This window comes from Chiloscyllium punctatum, chromosome 17, assembly GCF_047496795.1.
Source record: "Chiloscyllium punctatum isolate Juve2018m chromosome 17, sChiPun1.3, whole genome shotgun sequence".
Taxonomy (NCBI): domain Eukaryota; kingdom Metazoa; phylum Chordata; class Chondrichthyes; order Orectolobiformes; family Hemiscylliidae; genus Chiloscyllium; species Chiloscyllium punctatum.
Window position 1 is genome coordinate 96,695,016 of NC_092755.1, and position 18,040 is coordinate 96,713,055.

At 40.9% G+C, this 18,040-nt stretch overlaps 1 protein-coding gene across 3 annotated transcripts; it reads left to right on the forward strand.

Moving 5' to 3' along the window:
- The first annotated feature begins 263 nt into the window (after positions 1-263).
- Positions 264-12,775, forward strand: LOC140488166 (beta-crystallin B2-like). Of its 3 annotated transcripts, none has more exons than XM_072588018.1 (6): positions 264-356; positions 5,459-5,541; positions 5,737-5,855; positions 9,102-9,234; positions 10,158-10,300; positions 12,456-12,775. In XM_072588018.1, exons 2-6 carry the CDS (start codon positions 5,482-5,484, stop codon positions 12,622-12,624), a joined length of 624 nt encoding a protein of 207 aa, XP_072444119.1. In that variant the 5' UTR covers positions 264-356; positions 5,459-5,481; the 3' UTR covers positions 12,625-12,775. The 3 variants fall into 3 exon arrangements, with proteins under 3 accessions (XP_072444119.1, XP_072444122.1, XP_072444120.1); XM_072588021.1 differs by lacking the exon at positions 264-356 and adding an exon at positions 523-547; XM_072588019.1 differs by lacking the exon at positions 264-356 and adding an exon at positions 991-1,015.
- Positions 12,776-18,040: the final 5,265 nt, after the last annotated feature.

Sequence of the window (18,040 nt, forward strand, 5' to 3'; positions counted from 1 at the left end):
GGACCAGGAGTCTGGCTCAGAAACCGCTGGAGTAGGGCTGATGTGTGCTTTGTCTGCAAGGTCACGCACGCAGCTCCTGGCACTGGGAAAGCTGATGCAGGCACTCTTCAAATCTAAACAATGTGAGCACCCCATGAATGTGAAAGCTAATGAAATAATTCTACCCGTCTTGTGTTCAGCAAAACAATGCTCTCTGCACGTCAGTAAAAACGATGCTTTATTTAGCATTAATCCCATTCCATCTATCCACAAGCTCACTGTAACCATTTAACAAACAGTTTTTGGCATGGTTCTGTTTGAGTTCAATATAAATTCTCTGACAGTCCACCACCCTGCACTGACAGGACCGGATACTGGTAAGAGCTTTTACAGCTGCTAGCAAATATAAAGGAATAGAGAACTTGCATAAAATAACCAGAATTCAAGTTTTGTTTAATACAACTACTGCTTGTCATTTGCTTTGCTTCTGTCAAGTATTATATTTTCCATTGAAGGTTACTTGAGAAAGTGCAAGTCTTCTACAAATTGTCTGGTGGGATAGCCAGTTGTAAGTAATGAATGAACAGATTTGGGAATGGATGGCTGGGTGCACAAGGAGACTGGTGATAGAATGTTTTAACGATGAAATAAGGTGCGTTAAGAGCAATGTAATATTAGACAGTACTAATGCCATAGATATCAACATAAAAAAAACAACCTGAAGTGCTTGGTACTTGTAATGTTGTGTAGAAATTCATTAAATTAATTAATATGATTAAACATGTTATGATTCTTCAAATGATACATAACTAAATTTAACTTGAAGTGATTGTGTGGGAAGGGACTGAGATGGAGAGCAAAGCATTTTGACAGCATGAGGCCAGAGGGGTTTTAACAGCTGGATCTCATCTCCATCAAACTTGTTGACTTCCTTCTCAAATTGGGTTGTTAACCCTCCAGCGTTGTCTTGCAGGCATTAGGAATTTCAGATGAATTTTTGTGATACTCCTGCAAACAATCTAGGATAAAAATCAAGGTATTAAACTTTCCATGTATTGACATTTTTTATTTATTACATATGTGGAAGGTGGAGTAAAGATCATCAGATAAGATGAATCCAATTGGGGAACAAAAATAGTCTGTTTCCTTTTTAAGATTAGAATGGGAAGGCAGAGCAGCTGGAGCAGAGACCAATACTTGACTGTGGCCTTGTGAGATGACTCAAGACAGAAGGTCACTTGGTGAAATCTTTAGGAATACACCCAACTGAAATTGGTTACCCCCTGACCAAAATCAATAGGAAGTGACATATAGCAAGTGGGATCCTCCGGAATGGAAATGACAGGCAACAGGAAGTCAAAGCAATATGACTGGACCCTGCACTCAGTTCAGTGGTTCAAATTACCTCAGGATCAGGAGAGGGAATGTGGGGAATAGGGTCTGGGTGAGAATAGGGAAGACAAAAACTTTCATTTCAGGATAAGGAGGGGCATTTCCATTCCTCCTGATCCCACAGACAAACTAAATTAACAGGAAAATAATTTTTTTTTGTTAAGAATTTGACCCAGCTCCTTTTAGGTTGGCATGGCATGTCCACAGCAACGAATTTCCCCTGGAGGCCACAGTTGGAAGTGTGCAAAAGGTCACCCAAGAGAAAAAAAATGCAATGAATCAAGAAATTTAAGTAACATCATGAACAATGAGACATTCTGGAGATGATTGCACCATATAAATACATTACTGACTTCTCACAGCTTCAGAGCTTTTTTACCACCATGGGTCAGTTTCATGCCAAAAAAATTTGCCATGTATAAATGACTACTGATGTTCCTCTCTGAGCGATAATATTCATACTGAAGGTTTAGTCACTCTTGTATTATTGGAAGACTACTAAAAAATAAACAGTTGCTATTATCCAAGAATTTATATAGCTAGTGAGTGTTACAGTATCTCTTGGAATACTATGAACTGAGGATTATCTTTGTAGTTCTTTACGATTACCTGACTGTTATAAAATGGATCGTAGGAAAGACATTGCAAAGTATTTTTTGCGATAGCAATGTCATGTATTTGCAAAACTGAAAATTAGTCTTGTCCTTGTCCTAACTATTATAGAACTACCTCAGTGATAGCAAATGACAGAAGTCATAAGGACTGATAAGTTGCCTTCAGCAATTCACCCATTTGAATTTTAGGGAGAGATAACTTGCATGATTAACTTTGAGAGAAGTCAAGAAAGGATAATGGATGAAGAGGTTTTAATTTCATTAAGGAAAGATCAAAGCTCATTCAACTGTTATAGAATCATAAAGATGTACAGCACGGAAACAGATCCTTTAGTCCAACTCGTCCATATTGACTAGATATCCCAACATAATCTAGTCCTATTTGCCAGCACTTGGCCCATATCCATTCCAAACCCTTCCTATTCATATACCCATCCAGATGCCTTTAAATGTTACAATTGTACCAGCCTCCACCACTTCCTCTGGCAGCTCATTCTATACACGTACCATCCTCTGTGTGAAAAAGTTGCCCCTTAGGTCTCTTTTATATCTTTCCCCTCACCCTAAACCTAGGTTATCAAGTTGTGGACTCCGCCATCCCAAGGAAAAGACTTTATCTATTTATCCTATCCATGCCCCTCATGATTTTATAAATCTCTGAGGTCACCAGTCAGTCTTTGACACTCCAGGAAAAACAGCCCCAGATCAAATCCTCCAACCCTGGCAACATCCTTGTAAATCTTTTCTGAACCCTTTCAAGTTTCACAACATCTTTCCGATAGGAAGGAGATCAGAATTGCACGCAATATTCCAACAGTGGCCTAACCAATGCCCTGTATAGCCGCAACATGATCTCCCAACTCCTATACTCAATACTCTGACCAATAAAGGAAAGCATACCAAACGCCTTCTTCACTATCCTATCTACCTGCGACTCCACTTTCAAGGAGCTATGAACCTGCACTCCAAGGTCTCTTTGTTCAGCAACACTCCCGAAGACCCTATCATTAAATGTATAAGTCCTGCTAAGATTTGCCTTCCCAAAATGCAGCACCTTGCAATTATCTAAATTAAATTCCATCTGCCATTCCTTAGCCCATTGGCCCATCTGATCAAGATCCAGTTGTAATTTGAGGTAACCTTCTTCACTGTCCACTAAACCTCCAATTTTGTTGTCATGTGCAAACTTACTAACTATACATACTACGTTCATATCCAAATCATTTATATAAATGATGAAAAGTAGTGGACCCAGCACCAATCCTTGTGGCACTCCACTGGTCACAGGCCTCCAATCTGAAAAACAACCCTCCACCACCACCCTCTGTCTTCTACCTTTGAGCCAGTTCTATATCCAAATGGTTAGTTCTCCTTCTATTCCATGAGATCTAACCTTGCTAATCAGTCTCCTATGGGGAACCTTATCAAACGCCTTACTGTAGTCCATATAGTACACGTCCAACACTCTGCCCTCACCAATCTTCTTTGTTACTTTTTCAACAAACTCAATCAAGTTAGTGAAACATGATTTCCCACATACAAAGCCATGTTGACTATCCCTAATCAGTCCTTGCCTTTCCAAATACGTATAATTCCTGTCCCTCAGGATTCCCTCCAACAACTTGCCCACCACCGACATCAGGCTCACTGGTCTATAGTTCCCTGGCTTGTCCTTACCATCCTTCTTAAACAGTTGTACCATGTTAGCCAACCTCCAGTCTTCTGGCAACTCACTTGTGACTATCGATGATACAAATATCTCAGCAAAGGCCCCAGCAATCACTTCCCTAACTTCCCACAGAGTTCTCGGGTACACCTGATCGGGTCCTGGGGATTTATCCACTTTTATGCGTTTCAAGACATCTAGTACTTCCTTCCCTGTAATATGGATATTTTTCAAGATGTCACCATCTATTTCCCTACATTCTATATCTTCCATGTCCTTCTCCACAGTAAACACTGAAGCAAAATACTCAATTAGTATCGCCCCCATCTCTTGCAGCTCCACACAAAGGCGCCTTGCTGATCTTTGAGGGGCCCTAATTGCTCCCTAGTTCCCCTTTTGTCCTTCAGTGTATTGGTAAAACCCCCTTGGATTCTCCTTAACCCTATTTGCCAAAGCTATCTCATGTCCCCTTTTTGTCCTCCTGATTTCCCTCTTAAGTATACTCCTACTGCCTTTATACTCTTCTAAGGATTCTCTCAATCTATCCTGACTATACCTGACATGAGCTTCCTTATTTTTCTTAATCAAACCCTCAATTTCTTTAGTCATCCAGCATTCCCTACACCTAGCAGCTTTTCCTTTCACCCTAACAGGAATGTATTGTCTCTGAAGTCTTGTTATCTCATTTCTGAAGGCTTCCCATTTGTGGATCATTCTATTTAACAAACAACAATCACCGAGAAATTACTGATCCTGGATTCAGAGGATGAACTTTTAAAATATTTGTTCATGCGACGTGGACATGGCTGATTTGGCCAGCATTTATTGCCTAACCTTAATTACCCTGGAGAGCTAGTGGTGAGTTCCCCTCTTGAACCACTGCAGTCCTAGGGTGTAGGTATACTCACAGTACTGTTGGGAAAGGATTTCCCAGATTTTGACCCAGCACAGTGAGGGGACAGCGATATGATTCTATGTCAGGATGCTGTAAGGCCTGCAGGAGAAGTTGCAGTTTTTGGTTGTGTCCCCTGCGACTGGTACCCTTATTCTTTTACGTGGTACAGGTCACGTGGTACAGATTTTACCTCTCCTGATATGAATTTCATTCCATTGCTAGCTGTAGATCTTCCATGGAATCCAGCAGCAGCAATGCCATTCTGCAAGCTATCAACCAATCAGATTGAAGAATTCTCACTGTAATAGGCTGATCCTATATTTTTAATATAACAGGAAGTGAAATCAGAATGGAAGACTGTTTATAATTCATCTTAAAAGCAGATTCTATCAGAATTACACATGGGATTAAAGGAGAAACAAGAATATTAAACAATTGAACAAAATATAGTATGTTAGAAATCAATATATTTTATCAATGGAGAAATTTGGCATTGCGCAAACAACAAATTTGACTTTTTTTACAGGGCCAGGGTAGTTGTTCAGCTGTGACTATGATTTAGCATGCAATTAAAAACCCAATTACACCACATTCAACAAGTATAACTTTTGTGAGAAAAATGTTAGTCTGAAATATAACTTGGAGGTGGAATTTCCCATCACTTTCTAATTGATTTACGTGTGTCGGGATTTAAGTAACATAATCTGTGGATTAGGAGAGAATCAATGGTAGAGACTTTGGGATTTCCATGCTTGGTGGCATATATGCAGTGAGCAAAAATTGCTGTTAGTTTCACACAGTAATGACAGAGATTGTAAATACTTTTGCTGTCATTACAACCACAAAACCAGGCCACTGCAGTTTGTTTGGATAATCACCAGACAGATTTAACCAGTCTTCTTTTTTCTGCAGAGACATAGGTACACCTAGCGACAATGGCATCAGAACAGAACCCAACTCCCAAGCAGCACCCCACCTCCACAGCTGGGCATAAGGTTGGTCCATTACTTTTCTATACCCACCCATCCTTCTTTAAATGTTGTGACTTTCACTCTGTGTGAACAGAGACAATTGGTTGATACTGTCAGCCAAATGCTTTCCAACCTAAAGATTTTGTGAATAGGTTTTCCCGTTCTTATTCATAATAAAGAAATGACTCATCTGAATCTCACTTTATTGCACTGTTTCAGATTACCCTGTACGAGCAGGAAAATTTCCAAGGCCTCTTCCATGAGGTGACTGGCCCCTGTCCCAACTTGAAAGAGACTGGACTTGGGAAAGTTGGCTCCCTTGTGGTGCACACTGGACCGTAAGTATTACACGGCATTCTGTGAACTTGTCACCATAGAAATGAGTTGTTCAGTCCAACTGGTTGATGTTTACGCTTCATGCAAACATTTGGGCGATTGCAGGAAAATCTGGAGAGTTTGAGATTAATTGAACAAATGTGCTAGAAAATAGTAAATCAGAGTTGCAGAGCTGAAGGCAAATGTGACATTGATGGGTTACACTGGGTTAATATCTGTATTACATATATGGCTAACTGGGCACTGAATCAAAACAGAGTCTACTGAATAATGGACCTAAATAAAAGCAAAGTATAACCTGAGTCTGACAGTATTTATGGAGAGATAAACAAAGTTGGGGTTTCACATTAATGATCTTTCATCAGAGCTGGTACAATTTAGTGATCTCAGTTTTACGTTGTTTCAGAAATGAGTAAAGGAGAGAGAGGGATGGTAGGAGATATTTAATTAGCAAGAGGTAATGATTCTGCCAAAAGAATGGTAGTCAGACAAGGAGTGCAATAAAATATTTAACTGGGTGAAAGTATAAATGGTAGCACCAAAACCATTAACAATAACTGCCATCTACAACAGAAACACAAAAAAAATTCGGGGGGCAAAGTTATGTAACTGTTGAAATTGCTGAACTGAGTCCAGAAGGCTTTGAAATGCCTAATCGAAAGTTGAAGTTCTATTCCTCAAGATTATGTTGAGCTTTATTGGGACAATATAGGAGGTTAAGGACAGAGAGGCCAGAGTGGGAATGGAGCAGAGGGTTAAAATAACAGGCAACTTTAATCTCATAGTTACATTCGCAGGCAGATTACAGGTGGTCTACAAAGTGTTGACCCAATCAGTGTTAGGTATCCCAAATGGAGATGAGGTCACATTACACAGTGAATGTTGGGTACTGAACTGAACAAGTAGATCAGTAGGAATGTTAAGGGCCTTGGACAGTGAGAAAGAAGGTGGCCAAGGGCAGGTGACACATTCCTGCACATGTCTGATAATGTGCTGTGAGAAGGGAAGGGGATATTGGGGATGGCAGCTGAGTGGACCATGTTGTCACAGAATGAGTGGCCCCCTGGAATGGGCTGGATTGAGTGTTTGATAGTCATCATGCTGCAGGTGACAGAAATAGAGGAAAATGACTTATTGAATATGAAGGCAATGGTGTGAAAGGTGAGAACAAGCAGAATCCATTCATGGTTCTTGAAGGGAGCTGACATTGTGGCAACAGAAGTGAAGTAAAAGAAATCAAGGCCTGTTGACAATGATGGGGGTGGAGCTGAGGGATACAGGCATGGAATTCCTCAGTCAAGGATGAAGGAAAACACATCAGAAGCACTGCTTTGGAAGGTTGTATCATCAGAACAGATGTAATGAAGGAAGAAAAACATGCAGAATATATTGTATCCTGCAGAAAGTAATGTGTGAGGGAGTGTAGCCAACGTAGCTGTGGGAGTTGGTGGCCATCTCAACTATATGGTTGATAAGCTATCTCCAGAAATGAAGAGGGAGAGATGTCAATGTTAGGGAACGAAAGAGTCCGAAGTGAACTATACAATGTTGAATGAGATGTAAAGGTTAGAAGCAAAGTTGATTAAATCCTGCAGTTCAGGGTAAGAGGAAGAAATTATACTGGTACAGTCATAAGATGTCATCAGACAACTGCTAAAAGGATATGGATAAAGATGAAAAATCCCATGTAAAAAAAGATGGACTTTCTAATCTAGGTAGAAGTCAGTACTGAGTAACCATATGAGCATTATAGGGCCTACTACTTAGGACAGAGAAGTGTGGATGAATAGGAGAACTCTTTCTAGATGGAGGAGTGGGGAGGTACTGTAAATTAAATTACTTAGTGTGGAAACAGGCCCTTCGGCCCAACAGGTCCATACCGACCTGCCGAAGCGCAACCCACCCAGACCCATTTCCCTACATTTATCCCTTCACCTAACACTATGGGCAATTTAACTTGGCCAATTCACCTAACCTGCACATTTTTGGACTATGGGAGGAAACCGGAGGAAACCCACGCAGACATGGGGAGAATACGCAAACTCCACACAGAGAGTTGCCTGAGGCAGGAATTGAACCCGGGTCTCTGGCGCTGTGAGGCAGCAGTGCTAACCACTGTGCCACCGTGCTGATCAAACAATCATAAAGATTGTTTGAATTAAAAACAGAAACCCAAAGGAGGGAGAAGACTGAATGGAAAAGCAAAAGAAAATGAAAAGCCAATGAGAGTGGAACAGAAGTTTTTAAAGCCAGGGTTTAAGCACAAAGGCAGCATTAAGACTTTTACTGAACTCTGGATATCACAGCTCAGTAAGCCTAGCATGGACTCGGTCATCTATAGTGACCAATTCCAGAGATTTATTAGGAGCAGGTCTCCAATCCATGTCTTTCGTCAGTTCTTGAAAAGTAAAAAAACCAAGATTATATGAGAGTATATTCTTTCAAAGAGGCATGTGGAAAATCCCCTCTGGTTCAATGGTTAAGAGGTAGGTGGATATTGAGGTATCCAGACCAGGAAGGTCCTTGTTGTGTGCTAAGCTATGTATGTCAAACTAATTGAAATGGCCCTGAGCTAAGGTCTTGACTGTTATTTAGTGATTTATCTATTTATCTTCTGGAACAGACACATGTGAAGCAGTTGGGCAATCTCATGTTGCACCCCTCCAATTGAATAAACAACTCGAGTAATGGATAAGGTTTTAACACCCATGAACCTATGAGTATGAGTCAGCAGCTTCAGGAAGGAAGAAGAGAACATTTGAAATAACAGAACATTTGTACTGACTCATACTCGTACAGCCATGAGAATAAAATACCAATGTCCGTGTTTAAGGAAATAAAAGTACAATGTTGGAAATTTAAATAAATAACGGAAAGCTCCTTTCTAGATATTAGTTCACCTGCTGGGCACATGTCTCAATTTTCTGTTTCCATCTTAGATTTTCTGCATTAATATGTTTCACTGTTCTATCTCTGGGAAAAAAATGTTATTTGTGACACTAATGGTAATGAATACTTAAAATGACAGGGCTCTTTTAATTACTTCATGTCAAGTGTGTTTATAATAGGAAGCTCGAGTGTGACCATCATTCTTGGAGAAATTCTGAAATTGAATAAACATTTCTGGACCCTGAAGTTGGCAGCAACAGCAGTAAACCACCTGTCACAAGTTAAATACACTTTGCTGTTACAAGGTGGATAACATCTTTTGTTGTCTGACACCACCATCTGCTTTGTTCTATTTTTAGATGGGTTGGCTTTGAGCAGACAGGCTGCAAGGGTGAACAGTTTGTATTTGAGAAAGGAGAATATCCCCGTTGGGATACTTGGACAAACAGCCGCAAGAGCGATAGTCTTGCTTCCTTCAAACCTGTGAAACTGGTAGGTTGGCATTGTTTGCAGAGATAAAGCTGAAAAAAAATGGAATCAGGCCAACAGAAAAATAGAAACCCCTAAAGTCTACCTAATCTGCTACTTGGCCACGTAGATAAGGAAATTGAGCCATCCTTATCTATTGATGGCATAGTAGCTTGGTGATTAACGCTGTTGCCTCACAGTGCCAAGGATCCAAGTTCAATTCCAATCTTGGGCAACTGGCTGTATGGAGTTTACACATTCCCCCTGTGTCTATGTAGATTTCCTCCCACAGACCAAAGATGTACATGTTAGGTAGATTGGCCATACTAAATTGCCCATAGTGTCCAAGGATGTGCAAACTGGGTAGAAAATGCAGGGGTGGATCTGGGTGGGATGCTCTTTGGAGGGTCAGTGTTGACTTAATGAACTGAATGGCCTGCTTCTACATTATAGGGATTCTATGATAACTCCTGGCCAAGTTCAATAAGGTGATCTCAACCAAAGCAGCAATTGAGTTTGAACCAGTCCACCTCTGGGCTAACAAGTGAAAAATCAGAATGGGAAATGGTGTGTTGATTCTATAATTTGCTTCATTCTATAATTTATGTCAGTCTGTAGGAGTGATGATCATCAATTCCATTAATGCTGCTGGAAGATATATATATAATATATATATGTGTGTGTGTGTGTGGACAAGAGTTGGGGATGAAGTTGATATTCCCAAAGTAAACAGTCTACAGATGTTTTGTGTTAAGGCCCCACATGAGGAGGGGTTACTTCAGTGATGAGCTGGTAACTGTGAATCCACATACCATATTGAAGCTGTGCTGTCATTTCGGAGGAAAGATATAAAGGGAGGAAGTTAAAGTAAAAACCGAAGGGCAGCCAATTGACATTTTCAGTTACTCCTATTTTGAAAAAAATCCTTACCCTTTTGTGCCATGCAGGACGGAAATGAACACAAGATCATACTTTATGAAAATCCTAACTTTACTGGAAAAAAAATTGAAATCATAGATGATGATGTACCGAGCTTCCATGCTCATGGATACCAGGAGAAAGTGTCATCCATTCGTGTTTTGAATGGAACGTAAGTATTGGGATGCGGGCTTGACAAAAAACATTGTATCAGCAGCTTTTGATTTCTCTTCATGACAAACATATTTTGAAAACATAGAGGATAGAAAATTGAGTAGGCCATTCAGCCCTCCAAACCTGCTGCCCCATTCAATATGATCATGGTTGATCATCCAACACAGAATGACCGAATTGTTATGGTGTAGAAGGGAGCCATTTGACCAATAGGGCCTGCACTAGTGCCATAACCTAGTGCCAATTTCCTGCTTTATCCCACATTCTTGCACACTATTTCTCTCCAAATAATTATCCTATGCCTTCTTGAATGACTCAATTGAACATGCCTCCATCATACTTCCATGCAGTTCATTTCATGCTCGAACTACTTGCTGAGTGAGAAGGTTTTTTTTGCATAGTTTTTGGTTATTTTGCACATCACTTTAAATGTTTTTCCCTACCTAATCAATCCAGCCTGTTCTGTATCCTGTTCCCACCTCCTCCTCTTTATTTTTAATCCCTTGAGCTTAAAGAACTATACTTAACTCCTCCTTGAAATCATTCAATATTTTGGTCTCAACCTCTTTCTATGGCAGAAGATTGCACTGATTCAGCACTCTCTGGGTGAAGAAATTGCTCCTCATCCCTGTCTCAAATAGCCTACCCTGTATCCTTACATTGTAACCACTGGTTCTGGACTCCATGGTCACTGGGAACATCCCTCTTGTGTTTAGCCTGTCTGGTACAGTTAGAATTTTCTCGATTTCTCTAGGATTCCTCATAATTCTTCAATACTCCAGTGAACATGTCCGAACCAAACCGGTCACTGTTCCTAGATAAGTCCTACCATCCCAGGAGTTAATCTGGTAAACCTTTGTTGTACTCCCTCCATAGCCAAAATGAGCATCCTCAGATAGAAGACCAAAACTGTACACACTACTCCAGGTGTTGCAAGAAGAGATCCACCTCCCCTGTACTTGAATCCTCTCGCTATGAAAGCCATCAGAGCACTTGCTGTCTTCACTGCCTGCTGCGCCTAAATGCTGACTTTCAACGACTGGTGTACAAGGACACAGAGGTCCCATTGCACTTCCCCTTTCCCAAACTATTACCATATATTCCATCAATGCACTTCGGGAGGGCTGTCACTACTTTGGGAAATGTTCCCTTTGACTAATGGACTGATTGGCCCAGATTTTGGAGTACTATCAGCATTCACATACATAATTACTTGACTAAAATGTACACCATGTTCTGGAACTCTCCTGTACAGTTTATCATGGAAATCCAGAAATTGCTGTTATTTATTCCCTGGAGGGTGAATTGTTTTAAATCCTTGTAGATGACTATCACGTAGAAGTCACAGAAATGACAAAACCCTCCCCCTTTATACTGTAATATTATTGTTAGAAACCCCAGAAAAAAATTCTACCGTATTAATGTGATGTAAGGGAAGTGTTATGGGAATCTTAAGTCGGCAGCCTTTGGAAACAGGCTGGTGACCTGTTCTAGACAGTGGAAACTTGCTGTGTAAACAGATGTGAGCACCTCCTTTGTCTGTCATATGTGCCACTTGCATCAGAAGAGAAAAGACAAACGTGAGGTAAGTGGGTTTTTAATGGTACATTCTGTCATAACCTCTACTTAAGAACCTTACTATTTCTGCAATACTAGTTTTATATTTGCATAATGCCATCAGATATATCAGTGAAATCAATAGTACAGTCTATAGATATCAGTTTAAATTCCAAAAAACTCTGTTTACAGTTGACCTGCTCACTGCTGTACTTCTTGGTCTGGCATTCTTCTACCCCAAAAAGGTCAAATAGATAAATGGAACAGTTTGACCTGGGAAGAAAGAATGATTTAATAGTTCTAATTTTCTTTCATCAAATTAGTATTTTTCAAATGTAATCTTGACAGTCGATGTAAACTAGTATACTATGGTTCAACCTAAATATATTCTCACCTGATGTCCACACAGATAGGTGTGTCGAGCAGGAGTCACTGAAACATGATTAAGAAGGTGATGCTTTGATGGCGTTCCCTCACAGGGTTTTGTGGTCAACTGTAGCCTGTCCCAGCTGAGATCAGTACTGCCTTGGGTTGGACATCTCCTCTTGTGGATTTCATTCCTCTTTCAGTAATACCTGTTTACGTCTTTCTTCCAGATGGGTTGGATATCAGTACCCAGGCTACAGAGGCTACCAGTACCTGCTTGAGAAGAGAGATTACAAGGATATAACTGAGTTTGGAGCTCAGAAGCCTCAGATCCAGTCTGTCAGGCGTATTAGGGATATGCAGTGGCACCAGAGGGGCATCTTTCATCCCACTAATTGAAAGGTTCCTCTGCTTCTAAGCTTCTTGCCATCAGTTTCTCACTGATTTGCTGCTAAATTCCTAAACACAGGTTCAATGAATGCCTTCCCATAAGATGCTGTATGAATTCAACAGCTGAGCCAATTCAATAAAATCCCACACTTCAAGCTTACCTTCTCTATCTGCGTTTTGCTTTTTGTATACAAACTGACGGAAGGAGAGGATACAACAATTGGCCTTCTTCCCAAAATTAGTTCAGTTAGATGAACAAATATTCTGTTAATGATTCAGCTGGTTAAGGGAACATGCCGCTGAATTAAAGAATGCCTCTCAATTGACTGATCAGGATCATCTCAAGCCAAAGAGGGAGACAGTCAGAGGCTACAACTTACCTCATCTCCCCGGGTTATGAGACAAACATTGCCTTCAGGTTTTCCTCTTGATCATTGTACTGAAAAGTATGCATTTACTATCTGTCATTTCGGATATTCCCCATACCCCAAACCCACATATTGTATTGGGCAGGTGCCTGACAGCTTTTAGTGCATGGCAAAAGAAAGCTCAGTGTAAGTCAGTGTCTTTACTGGAGTGGAGAAAATGTTGTGATCACAGTCCAAATTTTATCCACATGTACACCCTACAATAAGGAAGAGATGTATTTGATCAGAAATCTTAAACTCACTGGCAAACTCTAAGAAAAGCAGAGCATCTTAAAGTATCCTGTGAACGCCAAATGTCAATAGAAGCGGGAAATTACAGGCTACGTTGCTTAATATCTGTCATCGGGAAAATGCTAGCATCTATTATTAAGAAGGTTATAACAGGGCACTTAGAAAATTTTAATGCAATTATGAAGAGTCAACTATGGTTTGTGAAAGGGAAATCATGTTTGACTAATTTGATAGAGTTATAAAATCAAACAGCCTGGAAACATGCCCTTCGTTCCAGCTAGTCTGTGCCAAACATAATCCAAACAAAACTAGTCCCACCTGCCTGCCCCTGACCCATATCCCTTCAAACCGTACCTATTCATGTACTTATCTAAGTGTCTCTTAAATGTTGTAACTGTGTCTGCATTCACCACTTTCTCAGGACGTTCATTCCACACTGGAATCACCCTCTGTGTAAACCCATGTATTTTTTAAATGTCTCGTCTGTCCTTAAAAATCTGCCCCCTCGCCTTGAAATCCTCTATCCTAGGGAAAAGACATCTCATTATTTTATAAATCTCTATCAAATCACCTCTCAACCTTATACACTCCAGTGAAAAAAATTCCCAGCCTTTCTTTATAACTCAAACCTTTTATACCTGGCAACATCCTGGTAAATCTCTCCTGAACCCTCTCTAGCTTAATAATATCCTTCCTATAACAGGGCAACCAGAACTGGACATAGTACTCTAAAACAGGCCTTATCAACGTCCTGTACAACCTCAACATGACCTTCCCAACTCCTATACTCAAAGGACTGAGCAATGAAGGAAAGCGTGCTAAGCTCCTTTTTAATCTGAGCCCCAATCAGGGAACTCATAAACCCTGTCTGTATGTGACACAAACTTCAAAGAATTATGTACCTGAACTCCTAGGTCCCTCTGTTCTACAACACTACCCGATGTCCTACCATTAATTGTATAAGTCCTGCTCCTTTGTGTATTACCAAAATGCAATACCTTGTGTTTCGTAACATTGAACTCCATTTGCCACTCTTCAGCCCTCTTTTTGGAAAGTAACAAATAACATGGATGAAGGGGAAGCTGTTGGTGTGGTATATGTGGATTTCCAAAAAGCATTTAATTAGTTTATCATACAAAATAAGAACTCATGGCATAAGGATAACATATTAGTATTGGTAGAGGATTGGTTAGCTAACTGAAAGTATAAAGTGGGGATCAATGGGTGACAATGTGTAACTAGTGGAGTGCTATTGAGATTAGTGCTGGACTGCAATTACTTCCAACTTATAGCAATAATTTTGATGAAAGGGCTGAATGTATGATTGCTTAATTTGCTGATGACACAGAGATAGGTTAAAGAGTAGATTGTGAAGAGTCTGTAACGAGATATAGATAAGTTAAGTGAATAGGCAAAAATTTGCCAGAGTGAGAATGATGTGGGTAAATGCAAACTTTTCCACTTTAGCAGAAAGAACTTATGTAAATGATAGAGTTTGCAAAACAGTGTGGTATGGAGGATTTGTGTGTCATCGTACATGAATCAGCAGACATTAGATTGCAGGTATAGCAGATAACTAGGAAGACAAATGGAATATTGGTGATTGTTGCAAGGGGAAATCAAGTAGAAAATTCAGCAGATTTTGGTGAAGCTATACATCGGGGATGGTTAGCTCAGTTGAGTAGAAAACTGGCTTGTGCTGCAGAGTGATGCCAACTACATAGGTTCAATTCCCATACTTGCTATGAAGAACTCTCTTGTTCAATCTCTGGGGTATGGTTAAAGCACCAGCTAGTCATCTCTCTTTAATGAGAGAGCAGCCCTATGGTCTAATGGAGTATGGTGACTTTGCCTTTTATAGTAATGTTGGTGAGAACATATCTGGAGTACTGCATATAAGTATTTACAAAAGGACGCAATAGCATTAGAAGCGGTTTTGAGAAGTTTCACTTGACTGATTCCTGAGATGGAGGAGTTATCTTACGTGGAAAGGTTGGACATGAAATAACTCCACAGAAGCCTGTGCCCTGTCAACAATACCCCCTTTATTTACACATGAGAGAGTCCTTGACATTGATCCAGCTCTTTCAGAGCCAGCTCTCAGAGTGAACAGGATGTCTGACATTCCTGTTCTTATCTGTCAGCTAGGGCTCCCTGGTTAGATCAGACTAACAGCCCCAGTCAGGGAACTCATATTCTATCAGGTTCACCTTGCTGACCTTGTTACAATCAGAACAGGACAGGTTAGACTCGTATCCTTTGGAAGTTAGAAGAATGACAGATGATCTTATTAAAATATGTAAGATCCTGAGGGGTGTTGACAGCGCGGAGAGAATGTTTCCCTTTTAGTAGAGACCAGGACTGGGAGAGAGAGCTTAAAGTACAGGGTCTTCTATTTACCACGCAGCTGTGGAGAATATTTTCTGCCTCAGATGGTCAGAGAGAACTGGAGGCAGGATTGAACATTTAATATTTTTAAAGTTGTATTAGATTTTTGACTGATAAGACAGTTTAAGATTATGGGGATGTCAGGACTGTGGACTTGAGGCCACATTCAGATCAAATGGCTAACTGGGCTGGAGGGGGCCAAATGTCCGACTCAATCCTAATTCACACATTCATATATTTCTAATTGTAAAACTACATTTTCAATGTAATATTTGACTGTTTAACTATACAAAGCTGAGAAATTAAATTAAGCAATTAGATTTTCACACATTTGATGCAAGGTGACAGGATCCTAATGTTGTGATAAATTGTTTGTGTGGGGGCTGGTCCTTTGTTTGATAATCATCTGAAAGGAATCAGGCAGGAGAGAAGGTTAAGTCTTGATAATCTTTATCTCCTGTTATAAAGCAGTGTGGCCACTGTGTGTCAGTGCAGGACTATGATTAACAACAACACCCTGAAGTGGACAACTAACAGATTGGAGTGTACATACATGGGCTTCAGTTTGGCTGTGCAATGGTTTATTGAGACAATGTTCTAAGTATATCATCGTGATTACATTGATTTACAGTACAATAGTTTGACACCTCTCATCTGGATTGAGTAAGCAAAGCAAATGGGTAAAAGACTAGGCAGATCTGGTTGGTTGGTGGGCTGTGTTAAACTTGTCTTTTCAATGTAAATGTACCAATCACACGAGGATTGCTGAAACATTAATGTCTTTATCTGAAGAAAAGACTATTTACAAATAATGTTCAATGGGAGAAAAGTGAACTGCATATGACTTCTATCACTGCTGCTTCAGACTGCATCACAAGTAATGAGACTTGTGATGCACATGCTATTCTTTCAAGTTGAGTATTAAGATAGGCATTAGGTAGTTTAAGAAACACCTACTAAAAACTATATACATATATCACACCAGGCAGAGTGTTCAGTTTGATAGGTAAGGTGGTGTCTGGGCTGGAGGCTCAGGTAATATGGGGGGCAGATGGATTGGGTCGGGAGGGGTTTACAGGTTAGGATTAGTGATGTCTGGCCAGGGTAGGCATTTGGTTTGTGGGGACTAGACAGTTTGGGTTATGAGCTAGTCAGGTGATGGGACAGGTCAGGCCAAGGTGTGCTGGGGGCTAGGATCAGGTCAAGACCTGGTGGGGATTGGGGTCAGGTCAAGGTTTGATCTTGGCTGGGGTCAGGTTAAGGTGTGATCAGGGCTGGGGTCAAGTAAAGGTGTGATCAGGTCAAGATTTGATTGGGCTGGGGTCAGGTCAAGGTGTGATCAGGGCTGGGGTCAAGTAAAGATGTGATCAGGACTGGGGTCAAGTCAAGGTTTGATTGGGCTGGGGTCAGGTCAAGGTTTGATCTTGGCTGGGGTCAGGTCAAGATTTGATTGGGCTGCGGTCAGGTCAAGGTGTGATCTGGATTGGGATCAGGTCAAGGTGTGTTCAGGACTTAGGTCAGGTCGAGGCGTGTTCAGGCTGGGGTCAGGTCAAGGTGTGATTGAGGCTGAGGTCAGGTCAAGGTGTGATCAGGACTGGGGTCAGCTCAAGGTGTGATCAGGACTGGGGTCAGCATGGGTCAAGGTGTAGTATGGGGTGGGGTCAGGTCAGATCAGATTATGGTCTGGGCTGCGGTTAACATTGGTCAAGGTGTGGTCATGTCTTGTCAGGCCTGATCAGATAATTTATTTGGGTGAAGAGTGTTATTCGGGTTGGGAGACAGAATGATAGATTCACCGAAAGACACAGTGGAGAAGGAGACCATTTGGCTGATCATGCCAGGCCAAACTCTTGGGAAGGGTTAACTAACTAGTCCAATTCTCTCTTGCTGCCTCCCCATAGCCATGTAAAACCTTACAAGTATTTCTCCATTTCCCAATTTAAAGTTATTAGTGAATCTGCTCACATCACCATTTTGGGCAGTTTATTTCAGATCTTTAATTGCTGCATAATTTTTTCCACTCATGTTATCCCCAGTTCTTTTAGCAGGATCTATGTCCTCTGCTAATTGACCCTCTGCCACTGGAGACAGGTAGGGAGGGAGGTAAACAGGCCGTGTCAGAAGGGACAGTCAGGTCATGGGGTGGAGATGGGATTGGCAAGGCTTAAGTAGGCACTCAGGATGTGGGGGCTCAGTGTAAGTCACTGGGGTCAGTTGAAGACTCACCCAGGTGTTGGACTAAGATCTTTCAGCATCATTGCATGGGTAACTAATCATTTAAGTATTTCAGAACTTTTAAAGTCTCCAACTCTAACTCAGAATCTTAGGAAACAGGCCAATTGGCCCAACAAGTCCACATTGACCCTCTGAAGAGTAGC